The sequence below is a fragment of the Syngnathoides biaculeatus genome, chromosome 2, assembly GCF_019802595.1.
Source record: "Syngnathoides biaculeatus isolate LvHL_M chromosome 2, ASM1980259v1, whole genome shotgun sequence".
NCBI lineage: Eukaryota > Metazoa > Chordata > Actinopteri > Syngnathiformes > Syngnathidae > Syngnathoides > Syngnathoides biaculeatus.
In genome coordinates this window covers 39,528,074-39,548,605 of record NC_084641.1, presented here as the reverse complement: position 1 = coordinate 39,548,605, position 20,532 = coordinate 39,528,074, and the positions used below count along the sequence as shown (strand labels likewise).

The 20,532-nt window shown below is 45.9% G+C and overlaps 1 protein-coding gene across 14 annotated transcripts in view; it reads left to right on the top strand.

The window, feature by feature from the left end:
• Positions 1-20,182, top strand: part of atp11a (ATPase phospholipid transporting 11A) — a 76,478-nt gene extending 56,296 nt beyond the window's left edge. For 3 of the 14 annotated variants that reach the window (XM_061804350.1, XM_061804342.1, XM_061804308.1), the window contains 23 exons: positions 798-862; positions 972-1,053; positions 2,143-2,293; positions 2,392-2,589; positions 2,670-2,783; positions 2,888-2,947; positions 3,039-3,205; positions 3,307-3,378; positions 3,833-3,906; positions 3,992-4,095; positions 4,191-4,372; positions 10,666-10,914; positions 11,045-11,237; positions 11,318-11,420; positions 11,509-11,654; positions 11,725-11,784; positions 11,879-12,006; positions 14,951-15,086; positions 16,450-16,515; positions 16,598-16,701; positions 16,797-16,962; positions 17,109-17,150; positions 18,341-20,182. In XM_061804350.1, the coding sequence (XP_061660334.1) occupies positions 798-862; positions 972-1,053; positions 2,143-2,293; positions 2,392-2,589; positions 2,670-2,783; positions 2,888-2,947; positions 3,039-3,205; positions 3,307-3,378; positions 3,833-3,906; positions 3,992-4,095; positions 4,191-4,372; positions 10,666-10,914; positions 11,045-11,237; positions 11,318-11,420; positions 11,509-11,654; positions 11,725-11,784; positions 11,879-12,006; positions 14,951-15,086; positions 16,450-16,515; positions 16,598-16,701; positions 16,797-16,962; positions 17,109-17,150; positions 18,341-18,616 (2,938 nt within the window). In that variant the 3' untranslated portion in view covers positions 18,617-20,182. Of the gene's footprint in view, positions 1-797; positions 863-971; positions 1,054-2,142; positions 2,294-2,391; positions 2,590-2,669; positions 2,784-2,887; positions 2,948-3,038; positions 3,206-3,306; positions 3,379-3,832; positions 3,907-3,991; positions 4,096-4,190; positions 4,373-10,665; positions 10,915-11,044; positions 11,238-11,317; positions 11,421-11,508; positions 11,655-11,724; positions 11,785-11,878; positions 12,007-14,950; positions 15,087-16,449; positions 16,516-16,597; positions 16,702-16,796; positions 16,963-17,108; positions 17,151-17,336; positions 17,515-17,542; positions 17,645-18,340 lie in introns of those variants that run through there. The other 11 variants (XM_061804410.1, XM_061804365.1, XM_061804358.1 and 8 more) reach the window with 11 other exon arrangements.
• The last annotated feature ends 350 nt before the right edge of the window (positions 20,183-20,532 follow it).

Genomic DNA, 20,532 nt, shown 5'->3' with positions numbered 1-20,532 from the left:
CCTTTGTGTGTGATAGAAATGCAAAAAAAAGAAGAAATCAAGAGGGGACACATACTTTTTCACAACACTATACGAAACAGAAAAAAAACATACTGTTGATGAAAAACCACCATAATTGAAAAAAACTAAACAAAAAAATACTGTGCTGTAAATGGAGAAAACAAAACACCTGTACACAAAAACATTCTTTGTAAATGAAAAAAATAATCCAGTAAATGAAAAAAAACATCATGTGTGCTCTCCGTCCATCCATTTTCTTTTCCGGTTATCCTCACAAGGGGTTGCGGGGAGTGCTACAGCCTATTCCAGCTGTCAACGGGCAGGAGGCGGGGTACACCCTGAACTGGTTGCCAGCCAATCGCAGGGCATGTGGAGACAGACAAGTCACACTCACAATCCCACCTAGGGGCAATTTAGTGTCCAATTAATGTCGCATGCTTTTGGGATGTGGGAGGAAACCGGCGTGCTTGGAGAAAACCCACGCAGGCACGGGGAGAAGATGCAACAATTCACAAAGGCAGGGCCGGGATCGACCCCGGGTCCTCAGAACTGTTAGGCCAACGCTTTACCAGATGAACCACCGTGCTGCCATCCTGTAAACCAAAAATCTATATATAATGAGTGAAAAAACATAAGAGATGGGGGAAAAAAATTCTACTACACGGATTTCACTTAACGCGGGTATGTTTTGGAATGTGACCCCTCCGTTAAATGAGGGAACACTGTAGTAAGTTTTTCCCTGTATATTAAGGTCCCTGTTTTCTTAAGAATGCTACTGGTGACAATGCTGTTTACAGGCCATTGGGATCAGAGAACTTGCTTCTCAGAGGAGCCACACTGAAAAACACGGAGTACATTTATGGTAAAATAAATCAGAAGAATTTAGGATCATTTTTGCAATGTTGTTTGTCAGTGATCCCTGAAGAGGAGATTCTAATCGAACAAACATTTGTGTTGCTCTCTTATTGTAGCAGTTGCCATTTACACTGGGATGGAAACAAAAATGGCTCTCAACTACCAGTCCAAGTCCCAAAAACGCTCTGCAGTAGAAAAGTATGTTTTTCTTTACATTCCCATCCATTTCTTAAACATTTAGACATGTTTCTACTGCTCCTAGATTTCTTAACTCCCTGCTTGCTCATTAGCAGAATGATCTGCATTCATCATACCTTCATCCATCCATTTTCTATTCCGGTCATCCTCAAAAGGGTGAGCTGGAGCAGAAACCAGCTCATTTTTTGGAGGGACAGGATACACTCTGGACTGGTTGCCATCCAATCCCAGGGTACATATTGACAAACAACCATTAATGGTGCCATATTTTACCAATCCAGCATTTTTTCCAATAGAGTATTTGGAAGAAAAAATACTGGCTATGTGATGCCTCAGTAAATGTGAAATATGAATTAAAATCATTCACGCCTTTCTGAATTGCCGATGTTTTTCTGGCGAAAGCCCTGAAATCAGGTCATTTGAATTTCTCGAGTGTATCTACATCACTAGCGAAGATCTCCACCTAGCTTTCCGCTGTCAAGCCAGCGATGTCAACAAAACAAACGTATACTTTCACAATTGGGTCTTCTACACAAAGGCAACCAGTTGGTGGATTGGGGCAGTTTTAAGCATGTATAGAAAAAACACATACAAAACTGGATCAAACAAGTATTTGTCATAGGGTTTTTTTCTGGACATCCATATGAAAAAAAACAATTTATTATTTTTTTTAATGAAATTGACTAAGTCTAGTTTTAGCAAATCACTCACTAAAGGTCTAACTAGCCAAAATATGTGACCTTCTGCATTCACATTCATACCTAAGGACAAGTTTTAGTATAACTAACTGATGAAGCATATTTTGCAATGTGTAAGGAAACTAGAAAACCACACAAGAAGGCCAGAGCCCCAAACTTAATATGAGACTGATGTGCTAACTATTCATGTATCTAGCAGCTCGATTCTAATCAGTCATGGAGTATTTATTGGTCCGCTGACCATCTTTAAAGCTATTTGGGTTGCATTGCCTGTATGAAACGATGTTCTACAAATAAAGATTGAGTGATGTAATTAATATCTAGAGTCAAACGTATTTTGTGCAAAGAGGTATGTTGTATGGGTGTTTCTGAACTGCTTTTTCATTGGCAGGTCAATGAACGCCTACCTGGTGGTCTATCTATGCATTCTAATTAGTAAGGCCTTTATCAACACTGTGCTGAAATATGCGTGGCAAGCTGACCCTATCCGAGACGAACCCTGGTATGATCAGAGAACAGAGGCAGAGAGGCAGAGGCACATTGTGAGTCTGTTAATTGCAGCATGTCACTCTGGTGTTTATTTTTTTTTCAACATGTTACTCCTATTTGGGCTTCTGATAGTCTACTCTTGCTTCCACAGGTGATCAGAGCCTTCACAGACTTCCTGGCCTTTATGGTCCTATTTAACTACATTATCCCTGTTTCCATGTACGTCACTGTGGAGATGCAGAAGTTTCTGGGCTCCTATTTCATTATGTGGGATGATGAGATGTTTGACCATGAGCTTGGGGAGGGAGCAGTGGTCAACACATCCGACCTGAATGAAGAGCTGGGACAGGTTCCCCACTGTCTTCCCCTGTGTGAAAACATTTCTCCAGATGGTATTCTCTGTAGATTTAGCCTTATTCTTCTCTCTAGGTGGAGTATGTATTTACTGATAAGACGGGGACGCTGACAGAGAACAACATGGAGTTCATTGAGTGCTGCGTGGATGGACATGTTTATGTAGCCCAAGCGATCTGTAATGGACAGGTAAAAATAAAAACATCATTCTTTTCATCAAAGAATTGTGAAACATATTTGCAGATATTTCCCCCCTATTTATGTTTTATCCTCTCATTATTTCATATTTGTAGGTGATGCCTGGTGCAGATAGTATGGACATGATCGACACATCACCAGGTCCTGAGGCCAGGGTGAGTGAGGCCACATCACATTAAGTGTCTTTATGTAAAGTACTTGCTTGTAATTACATGAGAGTAGCTGTGTTGACTGTTGAAACAACAGGAGCGGGAAGAACTTTTTTTCCGCGCCCTGTGTTTGTGCCACACTGTCCAAGTGAAAGAAGAGGACACAGTGGACGGCATAAAGCAGGGCATTCACCATGGCAAGTCCACTTCTTTCTACATTTCTTCATCACCAGACGAGGTGGCGCTTGTGGAGGGCATGAAGAGGTGCCTGACACACACACTCAGAAATTAATATTTTGAACGTAAATCTTGCATAAAGACCGTTTTATACAAGCTATATGTAATAATTTATGTTGTGCTTAAAGGCTTGGCTTCACATATCTCAGACTCAAGGACAGTCACGTGGAGATTTTGAATAGAGAAGAGAAGATTGAGAGGTTAGTGAGGTTTTGAAGCATTTTTTATATATCCACTCTTCTCCTGCAAAAGATTATTGGGCTGTGTTTATTAAATGGGGCAGCAGGGTGGATCAACTGGAAAGCGTTGGCCTCACAGTTCTGAGGTCCCGGGTTCAATCCCGGACCCGCCTGTGTGGAGTTTGCATGTTCTCCCCGTGCCTGCTTGGGTTTTCTATGGGCAATCCGGTTTCATCCCACATCACAAAAATATGCAGCATTAATTGGACACTCTAAATTACCCTAGATGTGATTGTGAGAGCGGCTATTTGTCTCGATGTGCCCTGTGATTGTCTTAGAACCAGTTCAGGGTGTACCCTGCCTCATGGTCGTTGACAGCTGGGATAGGGTCCGGAACTTCCGTGGCCCTCATGAGGGTCAGCGGCTAAGAAAATAGATGGACGCATGTTTTTTAAATGTCCCCCTGCCCCATCAGGTTTGAACTCCTTGAAGTTCTGACCTTTGATTCAGTCAGACGGAGGATGAGCGTCATTGTCAGGGCCAGCACTGGTAAAAAGAATATTCTGTTGGTGTTATTAATGAAATTTCTCTATTGTAAATTTTTTCATCTTTGTTTATTTTCCCACATGTGAAGGTGAGCTATACCTTTTCTGCAAAGGAGCAGACTCTTCTATCTTCCCAAGGGTCATATCAGGCAAGGTGGATCAAGTCAGAGCTCGGGTGGAGCACAATGCAGTGGTGAGAGATCACACTCTTAACACATACTGTACAAAGATAAACTGCACTGCATTTCTCTTCCGTACTGAGCTTACCTCAACTGAATCACTCCCCAGGAGGGTCTTAGGACTCTCTGTGTGGCCTATCGGCCTCTCAGTCCAGTGCAATTTCAGGAGGTGTGCCTCCTGTTAAGTGGAGCCAAGCTGGCACTACAAGACAGGGACAAACGACTGGCTGAGGCTTACGACATTATTGAGAAAGACCTTATTCTGCTGGGAGCCACCGCTGTCGAAGACAGGTAGACGACAGCATTAAGATAATTGATCTGTTCCTAAATCATTTGGTATGGAGTATTGGCAATATTAATTTGGTGATTTCTGAGTGCTGGTATCATGTTCTGCCTGTGCTTGGTTAAATTTTCTTCAGGTACTCGGGCTTAATTATCTGTTCCAAGGCACGCAAGCTATCTTAAATTAAAGACTCTAAATTGCCCGTAGTGAGTGTGAATGGCTTGTTGTTTTTATTAGCAGTGCAGCAATTAATCAATTAATCGACAACTAAATTGATTATCAAATGAACTCACAACTATTTTGATAAACAATTAATCGTTTAGGAACATTATTTAGTTAACAATTGCCCAAATCCTCAAATATTAGCCTAACAACTGTAAATATTTTCTGACATCTGCAGTCCTCTATGAAATCATACTTATCTTTTGTGTTCAATCCAAATTTAGATATTTGCAAACATCTCATTTTACTTTTTAAATCAACTATCAACAGTTTTCCCTATTTTGTAAAATGTTAAAGAATAACAGAATCATAATCAGTTTGGAAAAAAAATAATGGTCAGTTGAATCTATTTGCAGCCAAAGTATGAATAACCTGTGATTGAGATAAAGTTGAACCTGAATCTGTATCAAACCAGTAGCCCTTCTTGTTCTTATTAATCATTACTCAGGAAGTAGCTCTGTTTCAGAAAGGTTGGTGAATATTTCTCATCACTCTTTCTCATGTGATATTGCTTTATTGTTTATTTTGTTTTCTTGAGTCATTAAACAATACAAAATGAACAACAACAAAATTTAAGAAACCATAAAAAAATGTAAATGTATCATAAGCAGTATACTTGAATGCAAACTCACTTTTTATCCAAAGTGATTTAAAAATCTATTCTAAAAATATTTACTAGTTGCAGCCCATGCCCTTGATTGACTGACAACCAGTCCAGAGTGTACCCCAACTATTGCTCTAACTCAGCTGGGATAAGCGTCATTAAACCGAATAGGGGGTCGAAAATAGATGGATGGATGGATGGATGGATGGATGGTATTCTTGTCTCGGATGCCTCTCTTCCAAAATCCCACAGCATCAGCTATTGGTTTTCTATGTGCACCGTAACTGTCACGGACGAGACTCGGGGGTGGACCCAAATGCACGACTCAGGTGAGAGGTAAGCAGTGCGGAATAAGCCTTTATTCATTCCAATGTCGGTTACCAGGGAGTCAGTCCAAACAAGCAGCAAGATCAGTAACGGCAGGCTTACGGGGTAGGTTGGGAGACAGGCGTTGGTCGGTACACGGGAGGTAGACGTCAGGAGTACGGTAGTGCGGGAACGAGGCATGAGAGGCAACGATCTAGCAGAGTCTCTGTCGTCCCCCGGGTCCTATATGTACTGGGTCTAATCGGAGGTCATGAGGCGCAGGTGTGACCCTTCCGATTAGACGGCCACGCCCAGCCCTGGCTGGAATCCAGGATCATGACAGTACCCCCCCCTCAACGGCCGGCTCTGGACGGCCCAGGCACATCAGGGTGAGCCGCGTGAAAGTCCCTGATGAGGGAGCGGTCCACGACGAAGCGGGAGGGGATCCAAGAGCGCTCCTCCGGGCCATATCCCTCCCAGTCCACCAGGTACTGGACCCCCCTCCCTCTGCGGCGGGAAGACAGCAACCGGCGCACGGTGTACACCAACCCACCGTCGACCATGCGGGGGGGCGGGGGGGACTTGAGCGGAGGAGCCAGCGACGACGTGCGATTCGGGCGAAGTCTGCTGACGTGGAACGTAGGGTGCACCCTCATCGACCTGGGCAGTTTCAACGAGACGGCGACCGGGTTAATAACCTTGGAAACAGGGAACGGGCCAACGAACCTGGGAGCAAGTTTGCGGGATTTCGTCCGCAGCGGGAGATCTTTGGTGGAGAGCCACACTCGCTGTCCCACTCTGAGCTCTGGTGCGGCCCTCCTCTTGCGGTCTGCTGCGGCCTTGTAGGCGCTGCTCATGCGCAGCAGTGTCCTCCGAGCTGCTTCCCAGCGTCGCACCACGGCCAGGGCCGACGGAACTGTGGATTCTGTGACCAGTGGAGGAAACAGGGACGGAGGATACCCATGCACGACATGGAGTGGAGCCATACCTGTTGAAGCGGAGGGTAGAGAATTGTGGGCATACTCCACCCACTTGATGTGCTGGCTCCACATGCTCTGGTCCCTGGATGCCAGACATCGAAGACCGGTCTCTAATTCCTGGTTAATCCTCTCAGTCTGGCCGTTAGACTCTGGGTGATGACCCGATGTCCGACTTGCTGAAGCGCCGATGAGGTTGCAGAACTCCTTCCAGAAACGGGCGCTGAATTGCGGACCCCTGTCCGAAACGATGTCCTGGGGTAGGCCGTGGTAACGGACGACCTCGTCTAGTACCAACTGGGCTGTCTGCTTGGCCGACGGGATCTTCGGAAGCGGCACGAAGTGAACCATTTTGGAAAAACGGTCCACTACGGACAGCACCACTGTGTTCCCTTGAGAAGGCGGCAGGCCGGTGACGAAGTCCAGCGCGATGTGTGACCACGGACGAAAGGGGATGGACAGGGGTTGCAACTCACCAACAGGCCGTAGGCGGGAAGTCTTATTGGCAGCACACACCGGGCAGGCGTTGACGAACTCCCTTACGTCCTTGCTGAGGTTAGGCCACCAGAACCTTTGTTCGACCACTGAACGTGTCTTCGCCATACCCGGCCGGGTGGCAGACCGTCTTGTTGGTATGGGCCCAGTTGATGACGTCTCCCCGCAGAGATGGGATGACGAACAGGCGGCCCGACGGACAATCCGCGGGTGACGGTGTCTCTCCCAGAGCCTCCTTCACCCGCGACTCGATCGCCCAGGTGAAACCGGCCACGAAGCACCCCGCTGGCAGGATAGTAGCGGCGTCTGAATCCGTGCGCCCTCCCTCGTGGATCCGCGAGAGTGCATCTGGCTTGCCGTTTTTGGAGCCTGGGCGGAAACACACCTTAAAGTGGAAGCGGGTGAAAAATAGGGCCCACCTGGCCTGACGGGCGTTCAACCTCTTCGCCGACTTCAGGTATTCAAGGTTCTTATGGTCCGTGAAGACAACGAACGGTACTTGCGAGCCCTCCAGCCAGTGCCGCCACTCCTCCAACGCGCTCTTGACCGCCAGCAGTTCCCTAACTCCCACGTCGTAGTTCCTCTCTGCCGGGGTCAACTTTCTAGACAGGAACGCGCACGGGTGGATCCTTCCATCCCTGGGACTCCTCTGCGACAAGACTGCTCCGATTCCTGAATTCGATGCATCCACCTCCACCACAAACTGGTTATCTGGGTCCGGAATAATGAGAACGGGCGCAGTAGTGAAACTTGCCTTGAGCCTGCTGAAGGCCTCCTGGCAGGTCCCGGACCAGTCGAAGAGGGTATGTGGCGAGGTGAGCGAATGCAGAGGAGCGGCCACGAAACTGAAGTTCCTTATGAATTTCCTATAGAAATTGGCAAATCCCAGAAACCTCTGTACCTCCCTCCTGTTGGTGGGGGTAGGCCACCGCAGCACCGCGTCGACCTTCCCGGGATCCATCCGTATCTCTCCCTCAGCCAGGACGAAGCCCAGGAAGGACACGGATGCCCGATGGAACTCACACTTCTCCATATTCACGTATAATTGGTGCTGCTGCAGACGCCGGAGCACCTCTCTGACTTGTTGAATGTGAGAGGTTAGATATGCTGAAAAGATGAGAATATCATCCAGATTAACAAAGACAGATCTGTTCAGGAACTCCCGAAGCACGTCGTTAATGAAGTTCTGAAAGACGGCCGGAGCGTTTGTCAGTCCGAAGGGCATCACCAGATACTCATAGTGCCCTGTGGGGGTGTTGAACGCCGTCTTCCACTCATCCCCCTCCCGAATCCGCACCAGATGGTAAGCGCTGCGCAAGTCGAGCTTGGTGAAGACCCGGGCTCCCTGGAGGAGTTCGAATGCTGTAGAGATAAGCGGCAAAGGGTACCTGTTCTTGACTGTGATGTCGTTCAGGCCTCGGTAGTCGATGCAGGGTCGCAGCGTGGAGTCCTTCTTCTTAACAAAAAAAAACCCCGCACCGGCTGGTGAGGATGAGGGGCGAATGAGTCCGGCTGCCAGCGAGTCCTCGATGTAGTCCCTCATGGCTTGATGCTCTGGTCCGGTTAAAGAGAACAGTTTCCCTCTGGGAGGAGAGGTGCCTGGCAGGAGTTCATTCGCGCAGTCGTATGACCGATGTGGCGGCAGAGACTTTGCTTTAGATTCAGAGAAGACCTCCCGTAGGTCATGGTAGCAGGAGGGCACTGCGGTCAGGTCCAGGGCGGTACTAGGTTCTGTTAGCCGAACCGGCGCAACTTGAATACCCCTGACCCGTGGTCCAATCTATGTGCGGATTATGTTCTTTGAGCCACGGGCTGCCCAAGATGATGTCGCTACTACGTGCGTCGAAGACATGAAATCTAATACGCTCCGAGTGAGCGTCCGGAAAGCTCATACGTAGCGTCTGAGTGCGATGAGTAACCCGACAAAGGAACTTGTCGTTGGCGGCATAGGCGTGACGAAAACGTTGCGTGGGAAAGGTTGCTGCCCCCAGCTCCTCGACCACGCGGGGATTTATCAGGTTTGCTTCCGACCCAGAATCTATAAAAGCCGTCACAGAGCATGAACGGGAGTCCGTTCCCAAGGTGAGGTGAAGAATGGACCTCCCTGACCCCGTCGCGGTGTACCGCACACTCACCGGAGTAGCGATCCTGATGTCAGAATGCCCTGGTCGAGTCGGGCAACGGGCGATCAAGTGTCCCAAACGCCCGCAGTAAAAACAGCGTCCCTCTCGTCGCCAACGTAAGCGCTCCTCCGCTGAGCTGCCAAGCCCCTCCACTTGCATGGCTTCCGGTGAAGCTGACAACACGGGTGGCCGGGAAGCGGAAACAACCGGACTGCGACTCTCCCTCTCCTCCTCCCTCAGGCCCTCCATCTGTCTCTGCACGGTGAGGCGCTGGTCCACCTTGAGGGCCAATGCGATGAGGGAGTTAAGCGAAGGCGGAAGATCCATGGCCACGAGGTGACCACGGATCTGTGGGGACAGTCCCTCGTAAAACGCGTCATGGAGGGCTTCCTCATTCCAGCGGCTCTCGGCAGCCCGAATCCGGAACTCGATGGCGTAGTCGGACACGCGGCGACGCCCCTGGCGAATTGTCATGAGTGACGCCGCCGCCTGGCGTTCCGGAGCCGCATACTGTAACACCTGGTTGAGCGCGCAGACGAAGCTCGCCCATGAGCGGCAGGTCTCCGAGTTACGGCTCCACTCGGCGGTGGCCCATGCCTCCGCCCTCCCTGTCACGTGGGAAATGACGAAGGCGATCCGGGAGCGGTCCGTGGGAAAAGCGGAAGCTTGCAGCTCAAAGTGGAGATCGCACTGCGCCAGAAGGGCTTGACGTTACCGGAGTCGCCTGAGAACCGCTCTGGTCGAGAGAGCGGAGTGATGGTGGCACGGGGAGGCACAGGAGCGGCCGCGCTAGCTTGGGAGGCTAGCCACGGTTGCAGCTGGGTGCAGAGCTCCTGGATCTGGTGAGTCATACCCTGGAGAGCAGCCTCTTGCTCACCCAGGCGTTTGCCCTGCACTTGCAGCGCACGGCGAATGGCTTCAGAGTCGGCTGGGTCCATGTTCTTGGTTAGATCGTTCTGTCACGGACGAGACTCGGGGGTGGACCCAAATGCACGACTCAGGTGAGAGGTAAGCAGTGCGGAATAAGCCTTTATTCGTTCCAATGTCGGTTACCAGGGAGTCAGTCCAAACAAGCAGCAAGATCAGTAACGGCAGGCTTACGGGGTAGGTCGGGAGACAGGCGTTGGTCGGTACACGGGAGGTAGACGTCAGGAGTACGGTAGTGCGGGAACGAGTCATGAGAGGCAACGATCTAGCAGAGTCTCTGTCGTCCCCCGGGTCCTATATGTACTGGGTCTAATCGGAGGTCATGAGGCGCAGGTGTGACCCTTCCGATTAGACGGCCACGCCCAGCCCTGGCTGGAATCCAGGATCATGACAGTAACAACTTCTTTCCTTACTTGCAGTTTTCTGAATTATGCAAGAATCATGCATGCCAAGACATGGTGGGCTAGGAAGGCACTGAAGGTCAACTTGTGCTTTGTAGAGAGTGAGGCAGCAAAAAAGTAGTCATGAAAACCTTTAGTGTTTAGTGACAACTGTGGTTCTGTAGCTGCCATAAATTATAGCTTCCACGCATTTGAAGTGGACTAATTACTATTTCTCTGACCTTTCCTTGAACTTGACCATTACAGACTGCAAGAAAAAGCAGCAGACACCATTGAATCTCTGCACAAGGCTGGTATGAAAGTATGGGTGCTGACCGGTGACAAAATGGAGACAGCATCTGCCACTTGCTACGCCAGCAAACTTTTCCACCGCAACACGCAAATCCTGGAGCTGACTACCAAGCGGACAGAGGAACAGAGCTTACACGATGTCCTGTTTGATCTGAGCAGAACGGTCCTCAGGCAACACGGTGGCATGACCAGGGACGTATCTCGGTGTGTTTGAGTGTTTTTAAAGATATCATCAGCTCTGAGAATTGCAGCAAAAAGTTATTGTCAATCAAAAATGAGTTTGGGTTATTTTTTTGCCATCAGCCTTGTTAGTCCACCAAGTGTGATCTTGTAGGGCTTGTGACTGCAGTTTATCTGGAGACTACATGGACTTTGGGCTCATCATCGATGGTGCCACCCTCTCAACGGTGATGAAGCCAGGCCAGGAGGACTCCAACTCAGGGAACTACAAAGAAATCTTTCTTGAAATTTGCCGGAACTGCAGCGCCGTACTCTGCTGTCGAATGGCACCTCTTCAGAAAGCGCAGGTACAAACATAACCTCTTCCCCTAAATTTGTTTGTGTTATAAAATGAGAACGCAAAGATGATGATCTTTGTCCTTTCAAGGTTGTGAAGCTGATCAAGGCATCCAAGGAGCATCCCATCACACTTGCCGTTGGAGATGGAGCCAATGATGTTAGCATGATCCTCGAAGCCCACGTTGGCATAGGTTAGGACATCTTTGAGTACTTTACACTTGCAAGAAATTTAAAGCTGAGGAGCATTTCAATGACTACATAGCTGTCGTTGTCTTTCAGGTATCATGGGTAAAGAGGGACGTCAGGCTGTGAGGAACAGTGACTATGCCATCCCAAAATTCAAACACCTCAAGAAGATTCTCCTCGTCCATGGACACTATTATTACATACGCATATCTGAACTTGTTCAGTACTTCTTTTACAAGGTACTGTCTAGTGTGGATGGATTGTTGTTTTTATGTGCAATAGACTGTGCTTATTCTTCTCTTCCCCTAGAATGTCTGTTTCATCTTCCCGCAGTTCCTCTACCAGTTCTTCTGTGGTTTCTCACAACAGGTAGAAACACGCAGATAAACAAGGCAAAGTATACAAAGTCACCACAACAGATAAACAATAGATAACATGTATCATTGTCTTTCATCATCCTCAGCCACTCTATGATACAGCTTACTTGACTCTGTACAACATCAGCTTCACTTCGCTGCCCATTCTGCTCTACAGTCTCATCGAGCAGCATATAAACATAGACATCCTGAAGAAGGACCCTTCTTTGTACAGGTTGTGTACCAATGTTAAAATTTCGTACAATAGCCTTTGTTTGCAATTTTAGAGGTCAAACGTTTCCTTTAGTTGTTCACCAGGTTTGCACACACTGCAGGAGGGATTTTGGCCCACTTCTCCACACAGATCTTCTCAAGATCAGACAGGTTTCGCTGAGAAACACGGAGTTTCAGCTCCCTCCAAAGATTTTCAATTGGGTTTAGGTCTGGAGACTGGCCAGCCCATGCCAGAACTTTGATATGCTTCTTACGGAGCCACTCCTTGGTTTTCCTGGCTGTGTGGTTCGTGTCATTGTCAAGTTGAAAGACCCAGCCACGACCCATCTTCAATGCTCTGACTGAGGGAAAGAGGTTGTTCCCCAAAATCTTACAATACGTGGCCACGGTCATCCTCTCCTTAATACAGTGCAGTCGTCCTGTCCCAGATGCAGAAAAACACCCCCAATGCATGATGCTACCACCCCCATGCTTCACAGTAGGGATGGTGTTCTTGGGATAGAACTCATCATTCGTCTTCCTCCAAACACACTTAGTGGAATTATGACCAAAAAGTTCCATTTTGGTCTCATCTGACCACAAAACCTTCTCCCATGACTCCTCTGTATCATCCAAATGGTCATTGGCAAACTTAAGACATGTGCTGGTTTAAGGAGGAGAAACTTTTGTGCCATGTGTGATCTCAAACCATGACGGCTTAGTGTATTACCAACTGTCACCTTGGAAATGGTGGTCCCAGCTCTTTTCAGGTCATTGACCAAGTCCTGTCGTGTAGTCCTGGACTGATTCCTCACCTTTCTAAGGATCATTGAGACCGCACGAGGTGATATCCAGCATGGGGCTCCACTCCGATTGAGATTGACCGTCATGTTTAGCTTCTTCCATTTTTTAATGATTGGTTCAACAGTGGACCTTTTTTCTCCAAGCTGCTTGTCAATTTCTCCATAGCCCTTTCCAACCATGTGGAGTTGTACAATTTTGTCTCTGGTGGCTTCGGAAAGCTCTTTGGTCTTGGCCATGATACAAGTTTGAGTCTCACTGATTGTATGGGGTGAACAGGTGTCTTTATGCAGTTAATGACCTCACACTGGTGCATCTGATTCAGGATAATACATAGAGTGGAGGTGTACTTTTAAAGGCGGACTAACAGGTCTTTCAGGGACAGAATTCTCGCCCATGGACAGGTGTTCAAATACTTATTTACAGCTGTATCACACAAATAAATCGTTAAAAAAATCATACATTGTGATTTCTGGATTTTTCTTTTCAGATTATCCCTCTCACAGTGGACATGCACCTACCATGAAAGTTTGAGACCCTTCCATGATTTCTAAGTGGGAGAACTTGCAATATAGCAGGGTGTTCAAATACTTATTTTTGTCACTGTATTTATTTCCATCCAGAATAGTCAAAAGGGTCACTGAAGACTGTGGTTATCTGACATTGGTATTTTCTGAGAGACTACAACACACTTTTAAATCTACACCTCAGCAACACTCATCCAGCAAAAGATATGCTTATCTGTAGGTCAAAAAATGATTGGGCCGTGACATAGATGTATTATTTTGCCTAGATACAAAACCAAAATTAAAAAGACCAAATATGTCCCTTAGCTAAGTTAAAGTACTGTGCATAAGCCAGTTTGCAAATGGAGACTAACATATTTTGGTTGATGAAATGAAATGGTGGCACATTGTAGCAGTTGTAGAACGTCTACCTCACAGTTCAGTGGACCGGGGTTCAAAATCCGGCCCCACTTGTGTGGGATTTGTATGTTCTCCCCGTGTCTGTGTTGGTTTTCCCCGGGCACTCCGGTTTCCTCCCACATCCCAAAATCATGCAACATTAATTGGACACTCTAAATTGCGCCTTGGTGTGATTGTGAATGTAACTGTTGTTTGTCTCCATATACCCTGCGATTGGGTGGCAACCAGTTCAGGGTGTACCCTGCCTCCTGCCTGTTGACAGCTGGGATAGGCTCCAGCACTCCCGCAACCCTCGTGAGGATAAGCGGCCCAGAAAATGCATGGATGGATGGATGGATGGATAGATGGATAGATAGATGGATGGATGAAATGAAATGAAATTGTAGGAAAAGTATGCAAACCCTTCAGACTTAAACATCAGCATAAATTGGTCATCATATGCTGTCTGGTCTTCATCTAAATCACAAGAATGAAAAAAAGAGTCTGCTTGAACTATTATTACCCAAACAACTCTTATTATTATTAATGTTTCTTTTTTTTAAATATCATCTACACATTCATAGGACAGGGAGGATAAAGTATTGTATGTGAACACTTAGATTTGATAGTCTGTTTGACCATCTTTTGGCAGCAATAACCTCAACCTAGGCGCAAGTGCTCCCGCTACCCTTGTAAGGATAAGCATCTCAAAAAATGGATGGATGAATGAATCTGATAATGTCCTGATCTGAAGCTTCTCCCACCTGAGACCATCCATCCATTTTCTTAGCGGCTTATCCTCACAAGGATCAAAGGGAGTACTCTTGCCTATCCCAGCTGTCAACAGGCAGGTGGCGGGGTACACCCTGAACTGGTTGCCAGCCAAGCACAGGGCACATAGAGACAAACAACCATTCAGACTCATAATCACACCTAACGGTAATTTAGAGTGTCCAACGAATGCATGTTTTTGGGATATGGGAGGAAACCGGAGTGCCCGGAGAAAACCCACACAGACACGGGGAGAACATACAAATCCCACACAGGTGGGGCCGGATTTTGAACCCCGGTCCTCTGAATTGTGAGGTAGACGTTCTACAACTGCTCCAATGTGCCACCATTTCATTTCAACGTCTGCCTCAGAACTGTGAGGCAGACGATCTCACCAGTCGCATCCACGGTACCGCCAACAGAATAAATAATAAAGAATTTGCCTGATGTGTTGTTGTTCAACATGATGGTTTATCTTTACCTCCACAGAGACATTGCCAAGAACTCATTACTGCAGTGGCCCACCTTCGTATACTGGACTGCCTTAGGTGTATATGATGCCATTGTGATGTTCTTTGGTGCTTACTTCCTGTTTGACAACACCACCTTTACCAGCAACGGACAGGTAGCAACAACACTCTTATTTATACTATTTTAAGTCACAGTTAATATTGTCAAAAGATAAAAGAAAAAATAATGAAAAAATGGGAAAAAATAGGCTCGGGGAAGAGAATAATAACAAGTAATCCAAATTCATACAAGCCACAATCAGCTTGAGCCTCTTGTCTGATTAAGATGATTCAATCTTAATTTCTTGAAGGTAAAATGTTCAGGTTCTGAACTACTGTACAATAGTGGCAGATGGCCATTAGATATCGGAGAGCATTTCGACTGTCTCCTCAAATGTCACCATCATCAGTCTGCCTCTTTTCATTCTTGGCCGGTGTTAGTGTCCTAAAACTTTCTCAGTTTCTTTATTATTTTTCTTTGCATTAGTTATTTTTTTTCCCCCACCAGACTGTGGTTTAGTTGCCATGATTTACTTTTTTGGCCTTTGTTTTCCTCTCCTCTTACCTTTGTGTTGCCTTTTCTTTATGCTTCTATCTTCCTCCTCCCAGCTAATGACAACCAACACGCAGATGGTAAGGTGGACATGTGTTACTGTCACCCCTCTAAGATTTACAGTTCACCCCCCCATGCACGCACACACTTGCTCATACAAAACCAACCATTGCCTGCCCATTTCATCTCATCTACCTCTATTTGATGCTTGCTGTCAACCCACCAGCTGTAGATTAGAAGCATAGTCATCCAAACTCACATGTTCTCTTATTCCAAACCCCTTTGTACACTATATGCGATAGAAGAACACAAATGTATATATTATTAGACAGTTAGCTGTGCCAATGTGAAGATGCTGTTGTCTGCGTCAATTTTTGAGAGAAGAATTAAAAAGTGCATAAGTGAGTCTGTGTGCTCTGTAAGTAAAGGGTGAGTAGATTTTCGTTGTTGTTGATGTATGGAAGTGAACTGTCTGAAAGGTTACTTGGCACCTTGTGATTTTCTTGTTTATGTTGTATTCCATCCACTAATGGCCAGTAGCTATGATGAGCTTTTTGAGAGAACTGAAAATGATTCAACTTGCAAAAAGAAGGTGTTTTCTTACTTTGTGCAGAACCAAAAATGCAGGTAAATGCAGGGTCCAGGGTTATTAATGAATTGTTTGTTCCTCATTGATTTACCCAACGTTGTGTTAAGATGACTATTGTATTCTTAAATATCATTTTCACACCACCTGTTGTTCTTCTGCCATGCTTCATATTACTGTTCATCATGTTTGACTGATTGACTTTTTGATTTTGTGCAGAAATATTTTGCATATAGGATGAGATCTGCTTGTATGTTTCACTTTCCAATATGTGTTTTGTAGAATTAAATGTACTTATAAATTAGACGGTAAACAGGAACAGCTTCTTTCTTTTCTGCAGATGTTTGGGAATTGGACCTTTGGGACGCTGGTCTTTACAGTCCTGGTCTTCACAGTTACGTTCAAGGTACACCATACACACTGAAAGGGACTTAGCGATACATTCAAAGACACGCTCACACACACTGTTATGTCTTGTATGCCTCCAGTTGGCCCTTGATACTCATTACTGGACCTGGATCAACCACTTTGTTATATGGGGCTCACTTATCTTCTTTGTGGTGTTTTCCTTGCTGTGGGGCGGAATCATCTGGTAGGCTTTGTACTACCTGTGTTTTTATTTATTTATTTATTTTCAGCAGTTCTCTACAGTGAACCAGGTGTTCTGATATGTCTTGTGTCTTACAGGCCTTTTCTCAACTACCAGAGGATGTACTATGTATTTATGCAGATGTTGTCTAGTGGGCCTGCGTGGCTCAGCATAGTACTGCTGATGACAGCCAGTCTGCTACCAGATGTGCTTAAGAAGGTCATTTGGAGGACACTGTGGCCCACTACAACAGAATGTATACAGGTGAGCTTTTCCCCGAACCGTGAGTTATTAGTGGGTGAATGTACCCCCTTTGCCAACTCGCCAGAATTCTCTCCAGCATTAATAGTGTAGTTTAAAGCATGGGCAGTCTGTGACCGTGTCATGTCTAACTGCTGGCTGTGGATCAGCAGATGCATGCAGGACTCGGCTATGTTCCTGCTTTTGAGGATGTAAGTCAGTCAGCGTACCTCTGTGCATGTCTGTGCTTTTTTAATTCATTTCAGTCCAGTGTGACGGTATTTGTGTTTCCACTGGGTGTTTAAAATTGTTCTATTAATTTTGTCACAAATAAACACAATGCAAGATGAAGTGTATTTATCTTTGATCTAAACCATCTCATCTCCCTTAACTTGTAGAGCGCCAGCAATCCACCCAATTGATTCTAAGATGTTTCTCTGTCTCTCTCTTACCTTCAGTTTTAAATACTGTTCACCTTTTTATCGATCTAACTGATCTTCTAAGCCTTAACCTTTTGTCTTTCCCTTCCCTTTTTTTCCTCACCATCATCTGACTTCCTGCTTCCTCCTTCCCCCTCCCCGCCCTCCACCTCCATGCAATTCAGCTCCCCTCCCAGATGAAACATCGGTGCCTTGCCTCTCAGCCTTCCACCATCTTTATGCTGTCTCAGACATCCAGCAGAATCAGTTTCTAACCCTGCCCTGAGGTGACCCGCCCTCTGCCTTTCCTTTCAACCCGCCCACACTTCCTTTTTCCTGCCACATTCCTTTCAACGTGTTCATTTGCATGAAACTGAAGTCACATCCAGATTCACCTCTGAAGCGAAAAATGTCTGTCGTGTGTATGTGGTGGGGTGTTTTTGTGTATGCAGCATGTGGCAGATAATTATGAGGAGGCTGAAGCCTGCCTGAGTTCTGACTCCTTGCTAGCTGTTACACAAGCCTAGAAGGCTTCAGCATGGTAAAACTTACCTTGTCTGTGTATGTTGGTTTAATAAACATGGTTGCTCTGCATCAAAGAAATTTGGGCCTCACTCCGAGGTGGTTGAACATGTATGTGTGTGGGCTTCTTGGGTGTTTTGATATGTTTGGATTCCTTGGATCTTCAAGTGACTGAGTACACCCTTTCTAATGAAAATTCCGTGGGGCTTAAGGCTTATGGTTCTATTTGCATGGATTGTTTGTTAATATAGAAGCTGTAAACGTGGACACAACATCCCGGTTGATAAATCAGAGTAAAAAGTGTTGCTAATCTAGTCAATTCAGTCATTTAGTTACAAGTGTGCTATAAATGCTAAAGAAATCTGTCTCAAAACTCTGAACCCAATTGGGATGTTTGTGTAGCTCTTCTGCAGACATCCATAGTCATAATCTTTTTTTTCTCCATTCCAATACTCACACAGAATGCTGATAAACTCTACAAGGGTCAGCTTTCTGAGTTCACACCGCTGTCGTCTATCCTCGCCACTCCCCAGGCTGGCAGCCGCTGTCGAGGTTCTGGCAACAACAGGCACACGCATAACCCTACATGGTCTACAAGGTCTGAACCTTTTATCAAGAAAGCCATGTTGACGTACTGGCAAAGGCCACAAGACTATTGTACCTTTGCACCTCTGCTGGGATTCACTGATGTCAACTGCACCACAGGGCAGGGAGCAGGGCCCGATCCCTTAGTATAATTTATTAAGTCATAAAACAACGGTTTTGTGAGCAGAAATAATTAAATTCTCTTCACATGGACCCGAATCTTCAGTCGAGCTAAGCTTACCTAATATGCCGATGTCACTGAACTGGAGCAACAGAATATGTTGCAAAAAGAACTCAACAGCAAGAGCTTGAAAGTGACCTTCATGACTGTTCCCAACTCAGCAACTAAGCATCACACAAAGCATTGTGGGGTGGCTATAAAGAGGACTACATTTCAAGAAGGGCTCAGTGTCATGGAATCGCAGTGAAAGATTATCACCGGAAACATGCGCTCTGGCCCTTTATTTCTAAAGTGCAATTAATTGGATTGTTAATGTTTTGTTTTTCATTTTGCATGATGATGGTTAATCAACCATTGTCATCTCTTTGCAGCCTGACATTGCAATGATGATGACCATAAGAGCGCCTGTAGCAACTATGAGCTAATCAAACATCTCCTTGTACTTGGTTCTTCTTTCTTACTGTCTGTGTGCTCTGTGTCTTCATAGGCCTAGCTGGTCATGCCTACGTCCAAATACATTGTCCCAGAACACTTCATAGGACTCACTGCAACAGTGTAAGAAAGGCATCTCGAAAGAGGGCTGAGGCCTACGTGTTAATAGTTTTAGGTCTCTCCAAGTACCTAGACTCTAGCCCGTGTTTAGCATATAGACAACATTATAATATGTAGTGTGTTTTGCTTGTGTATAGGCAACATTATTATAGCATGTTTTCTTTCAGCACTTTACCTGTAATCCTTTACTTGTTGGCCGTTTTCAACTGAATCTTTTCCTAGCAGTGGTAGTTGTGACTCTGTGTTTTAGCCGTCTCGTCTTCACGTTATGTGGTAAATACTGCATTGCTCATAATTACTGTAGGTGTACTGTGACGACATGACATCGTAGAGGCTACTGCTGGTTAACTGTGGTTTGGACCGGTCTATATGGCTGAGATGGTGACATATTAATCACAGAAGGATATTTCATACAGCTCAAAGTCAACCCTGAGTAGCAAATATCCCTATTTAACTAATTGCCACAAGCCAGTTTCAACTTCCTTCTCTCCTGTCTTATTTCTTTCTCCTTCACATTATCCTCCAGTTGTTGTCCCTGTGGCAACAACGCTGCCGATGTGGTCCAGCCCACGTGACCACCAGCTTCACTTTGTCTGATCTTCATCGTGACGTATTGCTGCTGCACCAGTTCGTGAATAGAAGTAGGGGAAGTGTTAATCGCTACTCGTCTCTGAACCAAAGCCTTGTTGTTGCTTATGATCTTTGTAGCTGCTTACTGTTAGGTGCCTTGTGCTATCTGATATTTCTGCGATGCAGAGATTGTGTGTGAGGGTGTGTCACTTAGCAGGTGAATGTAAGCACATCTCACCCCAAAAGGCACTGGAAACCAATTTAAAAAAAATGCACAAAATGTTCAACCATTTATGTACTATTTACTTGTTTGTATTGCTTTTTTCATGTTGTTTTGTAAGCTGCAATTGTGGGAATACTTATTTAAATGCTGTCAACCAATGTTAGAAATGTATTTTTAATTAATGTTCATGTATTTTTTACATGAGAATTATTATTTGGACTTGTGTTGCAGTTAGCTCATGACAGTAGTTGTTCATTTTCATTTCTATCTGATTTCCTCATGTACCCTTAGTTAGGCTGTGGTACTTCAATTTTACTACCCGGTGAGAGTTTTGATTTTAACCAATAAACTGGATTTGGATCAACAAATTACTTGACTGTGTCATAACCAGAACGCTACGGCGCACCCAAATGCACGACATCAGTAGACAGGAAGGCAGTTAAAGGAAGATCTTTATTTGTTCCAAGGTCGAATGCCGGAGAGTCAGTCAGAGCAAGCAGTAGAATCAGGAGCGTCAAGCTTACGGGGTTGGTCAGAGGACA